Here is a 19,034-nt window from a genome sequence, read left to right as displayed (position 1 = left end):
AATGGAAAAAGAGTCTATGCCATGTTCTCCCGTCAATTATATAGAACAACTTGTTCGTTTCTTCAAAAAATTATTGGGAGTTTGTAACTCTTTATAGTTAGACATTATTTCAAAATAAATATTTGTATGGCACTAAATTCTGTATATCATCACTACCGGATATAAATACTCTCTTTTTTTCTTGGATAACAATTATTTTTTAGAAAATACAACATCAAATAGTTTTATATTAAAATCGTAATAAAGTATTTATCAATTTATAATGGCTATTCAAAAATCTTTTTTTTTTTTTTATCACCGCATCTCCATCACAATTTATCATTGTTTTCAAAGTTATTAGAATGTCCATATTGCTTGGGATTAAGATCTTTGAATAGTATATAAAGGATGTAACAATCCTTAAGAACAAAAAGCCAAACTAAGATGGAGATGCGGGGTATCGATCCCCATACCTCTCACATGCTAAGCAAATCTCTACCATCTGAGCTACATCCCCTGCTTGAATGATTTAATAAAGTCACTGTATGTATAATTATATTCTGGTGTAGAAACGTTTTCTACCTTAACTCAAGTTTCCATAATTTAAATTTATATTCTAATAGTATGTATAGCAAATTAGCAATCAAATTCGGGGGAGAACTGGTAAAATCTGACTAAAATCTCGATCTTAAAATATTTAACAGTTAGATTAGAAAGGCAAATAGATTTTCAATGGTCAAAATTTAAAAGAAAAAGAAAATAGAAAGCGAGAAAAGGCGAAAAGAGATTTGATTGGTCATTGGAGTTGCGAAAAGATAATTGGAGTTGCGTTAGTCAATTTACTTAAAAGTGTAGGACTAACCAACGAGTCAATGATAATCTTTGTCGGTCTTCTCTCTGGATTATTTAATACTATATGTAAATTCGTATCGAAGGAGACCTCAAATGAACGGGCCCAGGTCCCTCGATGAATTAAGATTTGTATTTTATTCAAATTTCAACGAACCATCACACACATGTTGAGGTTAACCATCAATGATAGTATCCCATTCATGATACACAAAAAAAAAAAGAAGAAGATCCTATAAAAATAATGTGAATGAATGAACCAACGTACGTAGGGTGTAGCTGGAAAGATGCTCTTAAGACTCACGGACATTGTCTCATTCCATCATGCAAGAAATACAATAGTTTCTTTTTTTGACATATGCAAAGAATACTAATTATGTAGAAAAATATGAATAAATGGTTCTTTTTTCTTTTAGCATAGCTACAACAAGTTCATTAAATTTTGTAGACATATACTAATCCGAATTTTCAAGACACTCTGGTTTTTCAATAACGATAAGTGAGCCGAACCGAGCCAAGCCTAAGTCCACTAGCTGGAGCTTAACATGGAGAACCACGACACAATGTTAACGTCAGATCCAACGGCTGAGAGCGATTGAACACGCTTCTGTGAAGTCTAATCTTTTCCGACTTCATCGTCATCATATCTTTTTTGTAGTACCAAAAAGGCCAAAACGAAAACGATTGAGAGAAATGACAAAATCAAGTAAATCGAAACGTTAATAAATAAAAAAGGAGAGAAATTTTTGATTTTCCGATAGAAAGAGAAACAGAGAAAGGCGGGACCGATCCGCCATTAATGCTACCACCCAACTACAACGCTTTTCTTCACACACTCTCTTCTCTATCTCTTGGCTCAGAACAAAGAAAATAAAAAAGGTGAGTAAGAAGAATTTGTCTTTCTTTCTTCATTTGTTGGTTGTTAGGTTACTTAAATCGGCAAAAGAGATTTGATGAACTTGGTCATATGCTTTAAAGCGTGCATACATTTTTGGGGGTGATACAAGTTGTCAAATCTTTTCCTTTAACAATTTGATTTCCTTCTCACCTTTTTTCTTATCTTTCCAGCTTCCATTGATTTAAAGTTTCTACCTTTTTCTTATCTTCAAGTGTGATATATAGTGAGAAGATTGCAGAAGCGTGTCCAATTTGGTTCCCTCTCTCTGAAATCACTCAATCATGGGGATTTGCTTGAGTGCTCAGGTCAAAGCTGAGAGCTCAGGTAAAACACATTTACTTCAAATTATAATGCTTTTTCCTATCATGAACTATGAGACTTCTCGTAGGAATCTTGTTGTGGTTTATATTTCTCTGTTATTCTGTGAGTACTTAGAATTGTTGTTTCATTACCTTAAAAGTTTTGATTTTTTTCTATCTGTGGTTAGGGTTTTTGGTGTTTTTGTCAAATTGGATTCGAATGTATAACTACTCTTTTCCAAAATTTGGATTAATCTAACGAAACTAATACTTTTTGTTGTTGTTTGGTTGGTTTAGGGGCGAGTCCGAAGTATGACGCCAAAGATACTGCAAGTCTTGGGAGCAAGGGTTCGTCTGTGTCTGTAAGACCAAGCCCTCGAACTGAGGGTGAGATCTTACAGTCTCCAAACCTCAAGAGTTTTAGCTTTGCTGACCTTAAATCCGCAACCAGGAATTTCAGACCAGACAGTGTGCTTGGTGAAGGTGGATTCGGTTGTGTGTTCAAAGGATGGATTGATGAGAAGTCTCTCACTGCCTCAAGACCAGGCACTGGTTTGGTTATTGCCGTCAAAAAGCTTAACCAAGATGGTTGGCAAGGTCACCAGGAGTGGCTGGTAAATATGCTAAATAAATAAGTTAAGATATGCCAATTTTGGTTCTTTTGTGTTCTTAATCTTAATGATTGTTTTCTGTTTGGATGATTTTTCAGGCTGAAGTGAATTACCTTGGTCAGTTTTCTCATCGTCACCTTGTGAAGCTGATCGGTTATTGCTTAGAGGATGAGCACCGTCTTCTTGTTTACGAGTTCATGCCTCGGGGTAGCTTGGAGAATCATCTTTTTAGAAGTATGTTGTCCTTCCTCTTCAGTCTAATCCCAGGCTGAGGTCAAACTTAAAGCTTTTTATGATATGAATATTCAGGTTTGTTTTTCTTGGGTTGCAGGGGGTTTGTACTTCCAACCGTTATCTTGGAAACTCCGGTTGAAAGTTGCTCTTGGTGCTGCAAAGGGCCTTGCTTTTCTTCACAGTTCCGAGACTAGAGTGATATACCGAGATTTCAAGACTTCTAATATCCTTCTTGACTCGGTATTTTGAAATATACTCATTTTTGATATGATTGCCATGATACTACTGCAAAAGTTTTAAGCTTTATGATGGAAAATTTCTGGTACATGATCGCAGGAGTACAACGCAAAGCTTTCTGATTTTGGGTTGGCCAAGGATGGGCCAATAGGTGATAAAAGTCATGTCTCTACACGGGTCATGGGTACGCACGGATATGCAGCTCCCGAATACCTTGCAACCGGTAAGTCTCAGATTCTTTTTGGTCAAATCTTTGTTTTCCGGAATTGGCTTCTTCTTATGAATGATCACTTTGCATTTTCCTTAGGTCATCTAACAACAAAGAGTGATGTGTATAGCTTTGGGGTTGTCCTTCTGGAGCTGTTGTCTGGTCGTCGAGCCGTGGACAAGAACCGTCCATCCGGAGAGAGGAACCTTGTGGAGTGGGCTAAACCATACCTCGTAAACAAAAGGAAGATATTCAGAGTCATCGATAATCGTCTTCAGGACCAGTACTCTATGGAAGAAGCATGTAAAGTGGCTACTCTGTCTCTGAGATGTCTCACCACAGAGATTAAGCTGAGACCAAACATGAGCGAGGTTGTTTCGCACCTCGAACACATTCAGTCTTTAAATGCTGCAATAGGGGGAAATATGGATAGAACAGAGAGAAGGATGCGTAGGAGAAGTGACAGTGTTGTCAGCAAAAAAGCAAATGCAGGTTTTGCTCGACAGACTGCTGTGGGCAGTACAGTTGTTGCTTATCCTCGCCCATCAGCCTCACCACTGTATGTCTGAAGTAAGTATAAACACGTCCTGTGTCTGTATTTTGATAAAACATTTGCAGGACATTAAGTTCCTATATCATGACCTGTCTACGGAATCTGGATGTACAGTTTTTGTCTCTGTTAATGTAAGATTTGATACAGTTCATCTCTCATTACACTACGACAAACATTTAATTTTGATCTTTGTAACATGAGGATTCATCAACATAATGATAAGTTAGTTCACATATCTGCTTGTTATGAATGCTGCAAAGTGAAGAGTAAAGGCTAACGTGCCTTGGGGTTCAAATCTGTACCAAAGCTTAAGTTAATGTCGATGGATCTCGTTGTGTCTATGTCTCCCGTCCTCTTGTTTTCAGATATCAGACAATCCTTTAGCTCATGAACAACATGAGACATGTTGGGCCTTTTTGAGGAAGAAGGATTCACGCATGTCATTGCTAATTCAAGAGCTTTCCATGCAGAAGCAGAGTCATACACCCCTTCAAGTTTAGGGTCAATTATATTGCTAATGTCTCCTCTAGTAAGCATAAATTTCACCCATTCTGCTATGTGAGGCATGTCACGGTCATGATCGATAACGGATTTGTTTGTGATAATTTCTAGCAGTACAACACCAAAACTGTAGACATCACTCTTCTCAGACAACCTATTTGTTTGGTAGTATCTGCAAGTCGAAATTATTATAACTAATTTGTTTTAACCGGTACACGAAATGAAGAAGTCAAAATACTTACTCATGATCAAGGTATCCAAATGTACCAGCAACACGTGTAGACACATGAGTTTCATCTCCAATTGGAAAAGATCTAGAAAGCCCAAAATCTGCAAGCTTGGCTTGTAATTGATCGTCCAATAGTATGTTAGAACTTTTTACATCTCTATGAACTATCAGCGGTTTGCAACCAATATGCAAGTACTCCAACCCTGTCTCCAAAATTCATTTTTGTTTAATAAATCAATAGAAAGTTTGGTCAAACTGGTGTTAAAAAGGAAATGAGAATGACTAACCTAACGCGGCATCAACAGCTATGTTTAGTCTATCAACCCAGCTAATAATGGAGCTACCTGCATGTATTAAAATAGACATGAATGTCATATATCAACACGGTGCATAATTTCCATCATGATATATGCATGAGAGAATATGTGTTACCTGACAAATGTTTTTTCAAATCGCCATTGGCCATGTACTGGTAGATAAGGGCCAAGTGATCTTTTTCATCACAGTATCCAACAAGACTTACCAGATTTGTGTGGTAAACCCTTAGAAGAAGTTCTACCTATCCAAATATGTACAATATAATATACATCAACTTAGCCTTACAAAGTGAATGAAAATTAATAATGGTGCCAAAAAAACCTCTGTTTTGAACTCTTTATAGCCTTGAGCTGATGATGGAGAGAGTAACTTAACCGCTACTTCTTCGGTACCACTTATATAACCATGATACACCATCCCAAATCCTCCTTTACCCAAAACTCTTTCAAAGTTCTTTGTCATCGCAAGAACTTCGGCGTATGTATATCTTCTCTTTTTTGTTTCTATTGATTGTTGGCTTGGTGATAGACCTAGAACCATACACAAATAATTAGAAATCACAATATAATTATGTATGCATACACTAATGTTTCTGGTTTGATGTATTTGTTACAGATACCTTTTCCGCTCGATGGACGTCTCTTAATACAAACAAAAAGCAGAGCGATCATTGCTATTAAAGCAGCCAAAGAAGCAAGTGATGCAACAACTGGTAACATGATGCTATTTTTCTTTTTGTTGCATGAGCTGGAAGAACAAAGGTTTGGATTTCCTTCAATGCTAGTATTGTAAACAAGCTAATTAAGTGTTAGTGAAGACATACTGTAAATTAAGACATCATATTTCAATGACCATCAACTATTGAATGACAAAATATAATTGAGAAGATCTTACTTCAATTTCAACCCCTTTTTCACTTTATCGATAAGAGCTTGAGGGACTGAACCACTAAGATTGTTTCCGCTCAAGTTTCTGCCTAGGTAAAAATGACAGAAAGTTAAATAAACATCAACAGACTTGGAAAATAAATTGGCAATGTGATTCATATGGCTGACCAAGTAACTTACATGACTAACAATGATTTCATTTTGGCTAGAAATTCAGGTACTCCACCTGTTAAATTATTATTTGACAAGTCCCTATCATTTGCAAAACAGAGTATTCAGGTAAAACAGAGTACATGTTTGGCCTTGATAAATAAATTGGCAATGTGTTCATACTTACAATTTTTGAAGCTCCGTAAGATTTTGGATCGCAGGAACTATAATTCCAGTTAGTTCACTTGAGGACAAGTCTCTGGTGGTAATTAAAGATCATTACACACATATAAAGTGTAAGATATGAAGAAACGCAGAACTTAACAAAAACTGTTTTAGTGTTACGAATGGCCATGGCACGTACAAGGAATGGATTCTTGGTGGTGTAGACATATTGGTGTACTCGCAGGTAAGACCATCCCACAAGAATTGTTGAGGAACACATGGATCTCCTTGCCAACTAATTCTACTTAATTGATAGCTTGTTTCTATGCTCTTGATAGCAATGACTAACAAAATAACAAAATGAAAACACTTAAAAGTATATATACAACAAAGTCATATACTCACATTTTACTGACATACCCTCGTTTGCATTAGTTTCGGACTGCGGAAACTCCACTGTTATAAAAGCCTCAATAGCACTAAGGAGGGGAGGGAGAGTTGATTTAGGAGTTCTTATTAGTTGCAAACGGCATGTCCCTCCTTCACATTTAACTGGTGATGTGTTGTATAAAGTACCTACTAGAAACTCGTCAGGACTAACAGGTCCGTAGTTAACATCATGACCTGCGCTAATGTTAAATTCTCTGGTATCGTTGTCCCTTAAGGATTGGATCTCGGCGGTGTGGAGGTATGCATAAACTAAGTCGTCAGGTGTTTCCAAATTCCAAGAAATGGTTAATGGTGAACTCACATTTGCAGGTGTGGCTGCCGTAACCACTACATCTTCTGGTATGTCATAGCCGTTATCATCAGAAGTGTTGACTGTGAGACTTGTTCTTAATAGTTTCCATTCCGGCATGAAGAATGGACTCCAAAGCCGATCATGGACATCTTCTGGGTACCTGAAGAGATCATATTTAGCAAAGTTACGTTGTTAGGTAATTCAACTCATAAATGAGAAAGAATCTAGCGGTAATATATAAAGAATATGAGTCATTAATCTATTCATTACCAATTGGTTTGGAGTTGGCTTACCGAACAGTGTCTTTGGAATCAGTAAAATAGACGCGGAACAATGTCTTGAGGGAGCCAGATTGAGGGATATAAGTACCATTTCTCAATGGTCGTAGTTCTAAAGCTGATATTAGCGGCGTAGTTGTTCCCGTCTTAACAAGACAAATTTGCAAAGAAGTTGACCTTGGTACATGAATGATTTCCGCCCTTTTTCCGTTTACATTTCTTTGCAAATCGACCGTGGTCCATATATTTGGACCAAGATAAAGGTCGAACTTTGGGTGTGTATTAAGATTATCGTAGTTTCCATAAGTAAACATGGCTACGATCAGATAGTTTGTGTCTGGTATGACGCTAAGAGTATAGCAGTTTCTTACTCCATCCGGAAAATATCTCAATACCGTGTAGGGCTTTATATACTCCATACCCGGAACATTTTGAATCTTGCCGCTTTTTCCACTTTTGATGAAATCGGCGTCGGATCTGAATGTTAACCTTGTTATTGGTTCAGTATAAGGAGACTCATTGGCTTGCAATCCGCAATCCAAACTGATGAATCCTGATAAGACAAGAAAAAACAAAGAAATAATTTGGAAATTTTTTTAAGTTTCCAAACTAAATTGATGTCTAGATTTTGGAAGGAAACATGTTTAGAAAGTTAAAAGAAGAAAACCTGAAACAAAAAAAAAAGTTGTACCTTGTTGATCTTGTGCTTGAGGAAAATCGGAAATGCCAAAAGACAAAATTAGGAAGGCCAACAAAAGTCCACGGAGGTTTTTCATTTTTCTACCTCTGTTCAAAAAAAAAAAAAAAAACAGAATTACGAACTTAACAATGTACTTGCAATATAAAACATGCCAAATCAAAACTTTGGATATAGAAAACGGATGAATTATTGAAGAATTGAATTTTACTTGCTGGTGGGGACGGATCATAATGGGAAAAATGTCAACGTGCTTATACCAATGACAATAAGCCACGTGTATTTGTGTTAGACCGATTATCTGACCAAAATCCGAAATAATTTGTCAAATAGGATTAATTATGGTAAGAAGCTAAGACTTTTCTCAAGTGGAATTATTGAATCTTACAAGTGTGTCACGTTTAAATTTTATAATAAAAGTTTACAAGTGGAATTAGAAATGATTGATTCTAATTGGTTAATACCGTGTGTGTGAAGGATGTCATCATATATGGCAAAGTCACCGATCGTGTCAGAATCAAACCACGAATATAAGCAAAAGTGAAAAAATAATCGAGATTTTTCCAAATGTAGAGTGTATATATAATTGGTTAGCTTATTATTTTATAATCAACCTCTAATGTCTTGATTTATTTATATGGATATTATATCACTAATATCAGTGGTTAGCTATTAATCGCTCTAGTCTTATTCGCTAGATAAAACCTTGGCAAAAAAATTTAGTTTTTTTTTTAAAATTAGTTGCCACCATGATTAATGAACTCCATTTGCAGCTTTATAACACTAAATTTTCTCCATTTGTATTAGAAATATATATATATATATATATATAAGATATGCATGGGCATGGCTTTATTATGTTTCGAAACTTTTGGTAGTAGTTTTGTTAGTTGTGAACCCAGAAATCATCAAAAATGGAGACTCACACCAAGCTTCTGTTTGCTGCGTGTGCCACTTTATCCATCATACATCTTGTTCAATCTCAGAATCAACAAGGTTTTTTTTATCATATTTTTTTTTTAACAATAATTTTGGCAATAAACCATTCTAAGTTTTTTTTTGAGATAGAACTTTATATAAGAAAAACAATATATACCTCTCTGTTTTCGGTCTTACCAGGATTCATCAGTTTGGATTGTGGATACCTTCTAATGAGTCTCCTTACAACGAAGCAAATAGCAATCTGACGTACATATCCGATGCAAATTTCATCCAAGGAGGAAAAACTGGTAATGTCCAAAAAGACTTGGTTATGAAACTCAGGAAGCCATATACGGTTTTGAGATACTTTCCCGATGGAATTCGAAATTGTTACAGTCTAAATGTCACGCAAGACACAAATTATCTAATCAGGGCTATGTTCTGATATGGAAACTATGACGGGCTTAACATGTCTCCAAGATTCGACCTCTATCTTGGTCCTAATATTTGGACAACCATAGATATGGGGAAGTCAGGTGATGGAGTTCTCGAGGAGATCATTCACATCACAAGGTCTAACATCTTGGAGATATGTCTCGTCAAGACAGGGACGAGTACACCAATTATATCTTCCATAGAATTGAGACCCTTTCTATATGATACTTATATTGCTCAAACCGGTTCCTTGAGGAGTTATAACCGGTTCTATTTCACCGATTCAAACAACTTTATACGGTACCTCATTTTCACCTTATTCTTTTTTATTAATAACCAAAGTAGATAATTAATGAGCAGAAACACTAATCTCCAAAAAAAAAAAAACATGTAGAAAGTTGGATATTCATGTCATTTAAGCCATCTAGTATAAAACATGATTATACGTATTAATTTTTGTTATAAGCTTATGTAAAGTAAATATATACTTTGATTTTGGCAGTTATCCCCAAGATGTGCATGATAGAATTTGGATGCTGTCGATATTACCAGAATGGACGCATATAAACACAACCCACCACGTTATTGATTCTATAGGTGGCTATGACCCACCACAAGATGTACTTAGGACCGGCGCCATGCCGGCTAATGCCAGTGATCCAATGACCATTACCTGGAGTTTGGAGACGGCTACTGACCAAGTTTATGGTTATATTTACACGGCTGAGATCACGGACGTCCCGGCCAATGAAACTAGAGAATTCGAAGTTGTGGCAAATGATAAAGTTCATTTCGATCCGTTCAGTCCTACCAAGTTTGAAGCACAGATTTTGTTCAACGATGTACCACTGACATGCGAGGGAGGATTTTGTCGTGTGCAGCTTATAAAAACTCCGAGATCGACGCTTCCACCCTTGATGAATGCTTTCGAAATTTTCACGGTCATTGAGTTTCCACAATCAGAAACAAATCAAAATGATGGTATGTTGGCTTGCACAATATTTATGCATATATATAGCTTATTACACCGTGTCAATTCTTGCTATTTTCCACCATGTTTCAGTCATTGCTCTAAAGAAGATTCAAGCTACTTATGGATTGAACAGAATCAGCTGGCAGGGTGATCCATGTGTCCCTAAACAATTTTCGTGGACTGGCTTAAGCTGCAACGTAATTGATGTGTCCACACCACCAAGAATCGTGAAATTGTGAGAGCATTCTAACTCAATCTTGTTAGCAAAACTTTAGCCCTTGATTATTGTATCTGATGTGATATGTCTTGAATCATCCAAATAGAGATTTGTCTTCAAGTGGATTAAATGGAGTTATATCACCTAGCATACAAAATCTAACTCAACTTCAAGAACTGTACGTATCTCTATAATAAAATGAAGATGTATTCAAAAAATTCGTTAACAATATTTGATGTAACTACAGGGACTTGTCCCAAAACAACTTGACTGGTGAAGTGCCTGAATTTCTAGCCAAGATGAAGTCTTTGTTGGTCATGTAAGTTGTTGAAAGCACAATAAGCCGTTTTTATTAGAATGTTATACATATATTAACTAGATGATCTTTATTTTTCTACAGAAACTTAAGTGGAAACAAACTTAGCGGTTTGGTTCCTCAAGCCCTTCTTGATAGAAAAAAGGAAGGATTAAAGCTATTGTAAGATTTCTTTTTGAGATGATCTTTATTAATTTACTATGTAATCCACTAATGTTATTTATTCTGTAGGGTTGACGAAAATATGATTTGTGTGTCTTGCCATTATCATACTTGTGTTAGTTCTCATATTTGTTATAAGAAAGAGAAAGCCATCTGCTGGGAAAGGTACTTAATAGAGAATAACAGATAGAAAAATATAAGCCCATATTGTAAACTCTCATGGAACTCTGTTGAAATTTTCTATGCAGTTAGACGCTCATCCTTCAAGTCGAAAAATAGAAGATTTACTTACTCTGACGTTAAGGAAATGACAAATAACTTTCAAGTTGTTCTTGGTAAAGGAGGGTTCGGTGTTGTCTATCAAGGTTTTTTAAATAATGAACAAGCAGCTGTTAAAGTTCTCTCTCATTCATCAGCTCAGGGCTACAAAGAATTCAAAACAGAGGTATTTATATTAAAAAAATTCTACTAAAGTAGGTCGATGTTTGAGATCATGGATCAATGAGTTACACTTTTTTTTTTATGTCCTTGATTGTTAGGTGGAACTACTTTTGAGAGTTCACCATGAAAAATTAGTAAGCCTCATTGGTTATTGTGATGATGAAAATGGCTTAGCTCTCATCTACGAGTTAATGGGAAAGGGAAACTTAAAAGAGCATCTCTCAGGTAATTAAACACATGAAAATTTGATACAGCAATTATAGGTTCTCTTTTAAACCAACTTCTTGAAGATTATAAGCCACTTGGTTGTTATTGCAGGAAAACCTGGTGGTTCTGTTTTGAGCTGGCCGATAAGACTTCAAATAGCTCTTGAATCCGCCATAGGTGTGTAGAAATATTGTTATAGTTTGAGCTGATATATTTAAATTCTCTCTTAATTAAACTCCATATCTATGATAATTAGTTAACATATGAGGTTTTACATATGGTAGGAATTGAGTATTTGCATACTGGATGCAAGCCAAAAATAGTTCATAGAGATGTCAAAAGTACTAATATACTGTTGAGTGAAGAATTTGACGCCAAAATTGCGGATTTCGGACTCTCAAGATCCTTCATAATAGGAAATGAAGCTGAATCTACGGTTGTTGCTGGCACTTTTGGATATCTGGATCCTGAGTAAGTAGTGGAGGATTTATATCACATTGTACATTTAAACATGCATGTCTTCGATCTTTCTTTGCTTTCAGAAAAATCTTTGTGAACCATATCTTTAAAATATTTTCTTATAGGTACCACAAAACCAGCTTGTTAAGCACGAAGAGTGATGTATATAGCTTTGGGGTTGTCTTATTGGAAATCCTCAGTGGCCAACCTGTGATTGATTTATCCCGTGAAAATTGTAACATAGTGGAATGGACCAGGTCTATACTCGAAAATGGTGATATTGAAAGTATAGTGGATCCAAACCTCCATCAAGATTATGACACAAGTTCTGCATGGAAAGTTCTTGAATTAGCAATGTCATGTGTGAACATTTCTTCTAAAGAGAGACCAAACATGTCTCAGGTTGTTCATGAGCTAAACGAATGTTTGGACACATGTGAAAAGTGGAGAAATCAAAGGAGCCAGCAAGAGGTGGATTTAAGGAGTCCTCTGGAACTGAGCATAAGTGTAGACATTGAAATAAACCCAAAGGCACGTTAGTGGTTGGGTTTTTTGAATGATAATTTGTATTTGAAAGCTTCTCCTTGTGCATGTTGATACTTAAGCTTGGTGAGCATGTTGATACTTAAAAGCTTCTCCTTGTGCTATTGAAAGTTACTACTCTGTTTTCTATTGTACAAGAAGAATATCCGAACAGTGTTGTGGAGTGCCTTGTTTTCATCTTGCCAAACTTACCTCAATTTGTGTGTCTTTTCGATTTCCTTCTGTTTGACTTTTTTTTTCTCAATCGAATTGTGTAAGCTTCAGTGATTCTTGTTCTACCACGAGTATTAATCTCAGGGAAAAAAGAAATACTATGGGCTAGTACAAAATTAGAAAGGAGATAGGCCCGAGGCCCACGTACAGTTAAAAGTCAGCGGGACCCAGATGGTAATTAATTTCATACTAGCACGTGAAAACACTTCCCCAGCCACAAAATTAGCGCGTGCTAATAACTTGCTAAAATTCTCTCAGTTTCCTTTCCGTGGTCTATATAGTCCACCTAATCGGCTTATTTTCCAATACTGCAAAATTAAAGCGCGTTAGTAGAAATCTTTCAACTTTACCGTTACAAATAATTTACGTCCAAAGAGTATATGTTATTTATCATCGCCATTGTTTCTAGGTTGAAATTTCAACTTTGTTCTTACGGAGCGAAAATGTCAACGCTACGATTTGTTACATTACTTTTGCTTATCCAATGTTATATATGTTGGCTGTGTAATTTATTGCATGATTGGATATTAGAAAATCAGTAAACATGTTTCCAATACAAATTGGCGCTTAACTGAGTCATATGGACATTTATATTTTAATCCAAAACCGATATAAATCCCTTTAAACCAAATAAACTTACAGCTTATAGTAAAAGTTATATGTGAAAAGTAAAATGGATATATCATTCCGATTATAAATTTCTAACACATGGTGACATGAACAGAGAAGAGTGATGTTTATAGCTTTGGGATTCTGTTACTTAGAAGTTATCACTGGCCAACATGTGATTGAGCAAATAAATATGTTTTTCAATGAAATCAAAATTATAAAAACTGATTTTTTTCTTATAATAAAATTGAAGAAAAACTGAAAAAGACAATATAAAATAAAAAGGAGAATGACATGGCTTGGACTGAAAGAAAAAAAAACATTACATGCCATGTGTGACTCAACGTTATTGTCGATTTTTGTGTGTGGTAAAAAAAGCCGGACGATCCGACAGAGACACCACGTGTCCGAATCTAGAGGAAGTACGTGAGACAGTGGTGGGTGACCCAAGAAGGGAGAAGAAGAACAGGTCTTCAGGGTGGGGTTTACTGGTTATAGCCGGTTATTCGCTCTTCTTCTTTTTTCAGACACGTCCTCTGTGTTACTCGTATAAGACCAGGGGTTTAAGCCCTTGTCTCCTTCCGTACTTTTTTCCCACATTAAGGGGTTTTTCAATTTCCCACAACAAAATAAAAATAAAAACAGAAATTCTTTCTTTCCTGTAAAATATTGGGTTGATGAGAAAATAAGATAAACATTCTGATTTCAGTCTGCTGATTCTTCTGATCGTCGTGCATTTTCTTAAGATTATTGCATTCCTCTATCCGGAAAAAAAAGGTGAGATATCTTTGAAGTTTTATTGGATCTGCAATTCGAATCGCGGTCACATGTACGAGCGATTCCTGTTTATAGTTCTCTTGGAGGGGTTTTTTATGTTGTAATTCTTTTCCTGCAGGGATTTTGTAATCCGTGACCGTGAGAATGCCTTCGTTTTGCTGAATGACTGAAATGTTCTTCGAATCATGGTGTTGCAAAAGAGGCTCGATTATGGATTCAATGGCTATGAGGTGCCTCACACACCTCGAGCCGCTAGATCACCAAGAGTAAATACATTGATTCTTAACTTTTTTGTGTGTTTCTTAGCAGTTATATATATATGTTCCAGTGTTACCCTCTGATATGTGTCTGTTTGTGTTTTGCTAGAAGAGTGCTTTCAAGAAGAAAAGCGAAAACCATCAAATATCGTCTTTCGATTTGTTGGCTGCAGTAGCTGGAAAACTGTTGCTTGAAGGTGGGAATTCTTCTTCCTCAAGTAACAACACCTCTGGTAATAATGAAGATCAGTGTGCCGTTAAGAAAGAACCGCTTAATGGCAGCAATCTAATGGTGGAAGAAGAGACTACTAATTGTGATCATGATAATAATAATGCTGAAAGGAGTTTCTTTGTCTCTGAGATTCTTCCAAAATCTCATGAAATACAAAGCTTTAACAGATCTCCAAGTCCCCTTAAAGAGTTCCATTTTGGATCTTCTTCTGGTATAACTTCTGATTCCTCGGACAAGTTTGAAACTCAAGAATTGGCGTATGATGAATCCAAGATCAATAATGGTGATTGCTATAGGTCAGAGTCTAATGATAAGAAATCAATGCTTGGGGGGCTAAATTTTGAAGCAAAGTTAACAAGGAATGTTTTAGCCAAGGATGAGAATCATATAGGTAGTGGATTCAGGAAACCAATTCCCCAAAATCCTTCAGCATGCTCTGATGCTATAGATTTACACGGTAAGGAAAATGATGATGGCGAAAACTTCTCAGCATGTTACAGAACAAAATCATTTAGGTCAACTCTGCGTATCGGAGATAGAAGAATAAGGAAAGTTTTAGCTTCCAAGTATTGTAAAGTCCCTCCAAAGCTGAAAGATACAACGGTACCTAATTCAGGTGAACATATGGACCATTTGTGGGAAAGTCATATGTACTTTTAACGATGTCATGTTTTACTTATGTGTTTTTTTTCCTGAAAATGTTTAGACTTGGACTTGAAGTCTGATTACTATAGCAAGAAACATTGTCTTAAAAGCTTAAGATCAGAGAGAAACTATCCAATCAAGAAAAGAAGATACTTTGATGGTTATACAGCATCACAATCCGAGGAAACAAGTAAAAATGAAGGCCTTCCTGGTTCACCTCGAAAGGGTATATTATCGGAAGCTTGTCATTTTTCAAAATTCACATTATGATGATATTGTGATTGACTTTGAGCTTTGTTTTTTGCAGCTTCAGCTTTTCTATCTTCCATAGCTTGTCAGAAGCAACCAGCATTCCAATCATCAAGAGATTCTAATAACGGTATTTATTTCTATTGAGGTTTTTGTTATTTTTATCAATCAGAGTTTTGTATTGATTCTGTTCATTTTTTCTTGCTTTTCTTAGTGAAACTTGGGATCAAGTCATTTAGAGTTCCTGAACTTTTCATTGAAATTCCTGAGACCGCTACTGTCGGTTCGCTAAAGGTTTGGATTTTTGGCTTACAATTTTCTGGTAAGGATCATTCATGTTTTTGGATAATGATGAAAATTTTACTTCCTCTTCGGTAGAGGACAGTCTTGGAAGCTGTGACCTCGATACTTGGAGGTGGATTACGCATAGGTGTTCTTGTTCATGGAAAAAAGGTTAGAGACGACAGTAAAATGCTTCTTCAGACTGGACTCTCTCTAGACACTCTTTCAGATAATTTAGGGTTTTGTCTTGAGCCCAATCCTCCACAATCCACAAAACCGCTTTCTACTGAAGATTCTGACTTTGCACGTCCATGTAATGTACCTCACACTCTAACAAGGTCAGTCTCACTCCATAGGTCAATGTGTGCTTCTTCTTTCTATGATGTAGAGATGAACTCTGTTTCTGATGTTATCCAAAACTTGTTTGTCATTAGGTGTTTCCCATCACCAGGGAAGCATGCTAAACCGAGTAATTCTGTAGAAAGTGACCTTGACTCCAAACCCTCTGCACCAAATAGGGGTAAAACCATCTACTCCAGAGCCTTGGATCCTGTCCCTCTACATGCTCAGGCTTTGACAGTACTCCCACCTCGGAAAACCAAGCGATCTGAGGTGGCACAGCGTAGAATCCGTCGACCTTTTTCTGTTGCCGAAGTAGAGGCCCTTGTTCAAGCTGTGGAGAGACTTGGGACCGGAAGGTAACTACATTTTTTATTGTTTGCCAAGGTAGAAGACTTAATTTCCATCAATAATTGGTCCAAGATAGTTCTAATATTGCTGTACATATCTATCTCCAGGTGGCGTGACGTAAAATTGCGAGCTTTTGATAATGCTAAGCACCGAACTTATGTTGATTTGAAGGTAAAATAAAAATCTCTCCTTACAGCTCACCTGGTAGGTGCAGTGAATGAGGTCTATGTTGCTTGTGCAAGAAGTAATGTATCTTTTGATTTGGTGTGAATATTAGGACAAATGGAAGACGTTGGTGCACACAGCAAGAATATCGCCGCAACAAAGGAGAGGTGAGCCAGTTCCACAGGAGCTCTTAGACCGGGTACTAACGGCTCATGCCTACTGGTCCCAGCAACAGGGGAAACACCAGTTGCTAGAGAGACCCCAGCAGCTCGAGACCAGTCTTGGTCTATAGGCCGCCGGGATAAAAATGTTATCCTCGTAACGTGAAAATTGACGTTAGCAGGATAAACCTGGAATTTTTTAATTCATATATACTTTTTTGTTTGTTTGTTTATTTGTTTTATGCATGTATTTGAGAAGATTCAATGTAAAAAAAAAGGAATGGATTGTGGTAAAGAAGAAGAAGAAGATAGAGATGAAGATATGTCAAGTCCGATGTAATTGTCACAGTGCTTGGTTAAAATAAGCAGTGTTCAAGAAAGCGCTAGGCGTTAAGTGGGCGGTGACCCAATGCCTAGCGCCTAGAACGCCTAATCGGAGCCTAGGCGGTTTAGACGTTTATAACATAAAACATAATAAATATGATATCATATATAAAAGTTATATAAAATATCTAATAAAACTAAAAATTATGAAATTATAAACAAAAACTAGATAAAACATTTAATTATATTTATATTCAAACAATATATGAATATTTATAACTATATATATAAATAAAACTCTAATTAAAATTGAAAAAATACATTAAACAAGATCTATGTAATTTTAGGCGGTCAAAGCGGTTATCTAGGCGTCGCATGAGAGCCTAGCGCCTAGTCGGGGCCTAGGCGACCGCCTAGACCGCTTTTTAGAACACTGAAAATAAGAGGTTTCCTCCGTTTGCTCCCTTGCAAAATTGAGATCCTGATAAGATTCCTTGACAAAAAAAAAGGTAGAGTTGATAAGAGGAAATGGAAACATAACATATATACGTACCAATAATTATTTACTCTGGCTTTTTGTGGCAATATCTTTTCTTGTTCTTTTCCTTTTTTAATTTTCTCCAAATTGTGTGGCAATACCTATGCGACTTTTTCCGATGGCTAAAACACACTTTTTTGGACACTTATAGAAAAATAGAGAATAAGATGGAAGATTCTTTAGGATCTCATCGTTCAATCGAGAGAAATAATTGGAGATGTCATTTTCATTATTTCATCTTTCTCAAAAGTCCACACCTATCTATGAGTAATCTTTTTTTGCTAGCATCGTTGTTATGTGGCTACGACAGTCATTGTTTTTTTGCATGTGTTCATGAGGCTACGATTAGGCCAATCTTTTAGTGGCAAGTGAAAGTAAGGTGCAATTAATGTAAGAAATTCATGATATTAAGGAGCGATAGTGTGGGATTATATGGCAATAAAATCGACGAAAAAAGCTTTATACAAATCTTAGAGCGAAAAAAGAAATGATACGTTAAACAAGACAATTCGCTACAGTGAAATCGTTTCCAAGTTTATCTATCTGATCTCTTACTTTTTTCTTTTGTCTTATTTTGCTTTAAAGTACAGTATTTAAAAAATTGTCATTTGCTACTTCCTAGTATTGTCATAATCTTTGTTGTCGAAGTTGTTCAATTATTAGTGACTACTATAATATTATTATCTTTAAATAATTTTAAAGATTGGGATATATCATTTGTGAACTGAAAGCAACAACACAATTGTGGTGGAAGTGTCACTAAGGAACGCCGACATCAATCATATATCGCAAGAGACGGACCTTACAAAACAGAATTTATTCTCGTCTTGTTTTCTGTTTTTTCTAGTCTCTGTTTCTTTTCTTCCAATTTTTTTTTTCTTTCTTTGGTATCTCTAAACCTTTCTCCGGCATTAATAAAGTTGAGATGATTTTTTAGAAAGGAGAGAATGAATTTTACAATTGGAATTATTTTCTTAGTCGGGTCAACGAAAAAATAGTGAGCAGGAACGTTGAAAAATAAGATTTGGTAAAGAAAAGTAAAATGAAAGAATAGAATGTGACTTGTATAATGATTATCAAAGCATAGAGTGACTTTTGAATCTCAGGTCATTTTAGAACCATACTTAGATTTACCCATGGGTGAACCTTTAAATTCACTCAACAGATTATAGCCAATCGTTTTGCCATGTCATTACTAATACTAAAAAATTAAAAAAAACACACAATTAAAAAATAGGAAATCAGAAAATAGATTTAGGGTTTAGGGTTTAGGGTTTAGATTTTACAATTAAAACGAAATTAGATGTCGGTTTGGGTTGCCAAATGAGTGGTTAAGGTTTTGGGATCCCACTTTTAACCGTGGTCGATAGCTATTGCACAAAA

General features: G+C 36.0%; 4 protein-coding genes across 8 annotated transcripts; 3 read left to right on the top strand and 1 right to left on the bottom strand.

The window, feature by feature from the left end:
• Positions 1-1,512: 1,512 nt before the first annotated feature.
• On the top strand, positions 1,513-4,050 carry LOC9328469 (probable serine/threonine-protein kinase PBL9). Of its 4 annotated transcripts, none has more exons than XM_021015233.1 (7): positions 1,513-1,707; positions 1,939-2,050; positions 2,323-2,639; positions 2,735-2,870; positions 2,968-3,110; positions 3,207-3,330; positions 3,415-4,050. In XM_021015233.1, exons 2-7 carry the CDS (start codon positions 2,008-2,010, stop codon positions 3,882-3,884), a joined length of 1,233 nt encoding a protein of 410 aa, XP_020870892.1. In that variant the 5' UTR covers positions 1,513-1,707; positions 1,939-2,007; the 3' UTR covers positions 3,885-4,050. The 4 variants fall into 4 exon arrangements, with proteins under 4 accessions (XP_020870892.1, XP_020870891.1, XP_020870895.1 ...); XM_021015236.1 differs by lacking the exon at positions 1,513-1,707 and adding an exon at positions 1,714-1,825; XM_021015234.1 differs by lacking the exon at positions 1,513-1,707 and adding an exon at positions 1,714-1,834.
• LOC110225448 (probable LRR receptor-like serine/threonine-protein kinase At1g07560) lies at positions 3,978-7,988 on the bottom strand. Its single transcript, XM_021015226.1, has 13 exons — positions 7,830-7,988; positions 7,154-7,691; positions 6,539-7,020; positions 6,318-6,462; positions 6,141-6,212; positions 5,984-6,055; positions 5,811-5,888; positions 5,536-5,696; positions 5,238-5,446; positions 5,031-5,157; positions 4,886-4,942; positions 4,612-4,801; positions 3,978-4,541 (listed from the first exon to the last, which is right to left on the bottom strand). The coding sequence occupies exons 1-13, from the start codon at positions 7,912-7,914 to the stop codon at positions 4,142-4,144; spliced, it is 2,616 nt and encodes an 871-aa protein (XP_020870885.1). The 5' UTR covers positions 7,915-7,988; the 3' UTR covers positions 3,978-4,141.
• Positions 7,989-8,721: 733 nt separating this feature from the next.
• On the top strand, positions 8,722-12,730 carry LOC9328468 (probable LRR receptor-like serine/threonine-protein kinase At1g07550). Its single transcript, XM_021015245.1, is given in 15 exon segments — positions 8,722-8,831; positions 8,955-8,975; positions 8,978-9,491; positions 9,694-10,172; positions 10,255-10,399; positions 10,488-10,559; positions 10,629-10,700; positions 10,782-10,859; positions 10,929-10,958; positions 10,960-11,024; positions 11,108-11,304; positions 11,399-11,525; positions 11,619-11,684; positions 11,792-11,978; positions 12,092-12,730. Coding segments are annotated over 15 exon segments (2,550 nt in total). The 5' UTR covers positions 8,722-8,749; the 3' UTR covers positions 12,507-12,730.
• Positions 12,731-13,672: 942 nt separating this feature from the next.
• LOC9328467 (telomere repeat-binding protein 5) lies at positions 13,673-17,129 on the top strand. Of its 2 annotated transcripts, none has more exons than XM_021015230.1 (10): positions 13,673-14,108; positions 14,227-14,374; positions 14,478-15,213; positions 15,304-15,468; positions 15,550-15,621; positions 15,706-15,785; positions 15,870-16,111; positions 16,208-16,471; positions 16,571-16,634; positions 16,741-17,129. In XM_021015230.1, the coding sequence occupies exons 2-10, from the start codon at positions 14,294-14,296 to the stop codon at positions 16,918-16,920; spliced, it is 1,884 nt and encodes a 627-aa protein (XP_020870889.1). In that variant the 5' UTR covers positions 13,673-14,108; positions 14,227-14,293; the 3' UTR covers positions 16,921-17,129. The 2 variants fall into 2 exon arrangements, with proteins under 2 accessions (XP_020870889.1, XP_002892405.1); XM_002892359.2 differs by having other exon boundaries at positions 14,475-15,213.
• The last annotated feature ends 1,905 nt before the right edge of the window (positions 17,130-19,034 follow it).

The sequence above is a fragment of the Arabidopsis lyrata genome (assembly GCF_000004255.2).
Source record: "Arabidopsis lyrata subsp. lyrata unplaced genomic scaffold ARALYscaffold_1, whole genome shotgun sequence".
NCBI lineage: Eukaryota > Viridiplantae > Streptophyta > Magnoliopsida > Brassicales > Brassicaceae > Arabidopsis > Arabidopsis lyrata.
The sequence above is the reverse complement of the archived record's forward strand: the minus strand, read 5'-3'. Positions and strand labels throughout refer to the sequence as shown.

Coding starts and splice junctions, on each gene's coding strand:
- LOC9328469 (XM_021015233.1), top strand. CDS start 2,008: ATGGGGATTTGCTTGAGTGCTCAGGTCAAAGCTGAGAGCTCAG. Junction 2,871..2,967: donor GGAGAATCATCTTTTTAGAA/GTATGTTGTCCT, acceptor CTTGGGTTGCAG/GGGGTTTGTACTTCCAACCG. Junction 3,111..3,206: donor CTAATATCCTTCTTGACTCG/GTATTTTGAAAT, acceptor ACATGATCGCAG/GAGTACAACGCAAAGCTTTC.
- LOC110225448 (XM_021015226.1), bottom strand. CDS start 7,914: ATGAAAAACCTCCGTGGACTTTTGTTGGCCTTCCTAATTTTGTCTTTT. Junction 7,692..7,829: donor TCAAGCACAAGATCAACAAG/GTACAACTTTTT, acceptor TTGTCTTATCAG/GATTCATCAGTTTGGATTGC. Junction 4,542..4,611: donor TTTGGATACCTTGATCATGA/GTAAGTATTTTG, acceptor TTCGACTTGCAG/ATACTACCAAACAAATAGGT.
- LOC9328467 (XM_002892359.2), top strand. CDS start 14,294: ATGGTGTTGCAAAAGAGGCTCGATTATGGATTCAATGGCTATGAGGTG. Junction 15,622..15,705: donor ATCAAGAGATTCTAATAACG/GTATTTATTTCT, acceptor TGCTTTTCTTAG/TGAAACTTGGGATCAAGTCA. Junction 16,635..16,740: donor GAACTTATGTTGATTTGAAG/GTAAAATAAAAA, acceptor TGTGAATATTAG/GACAAATGGAAGACGTTGGT.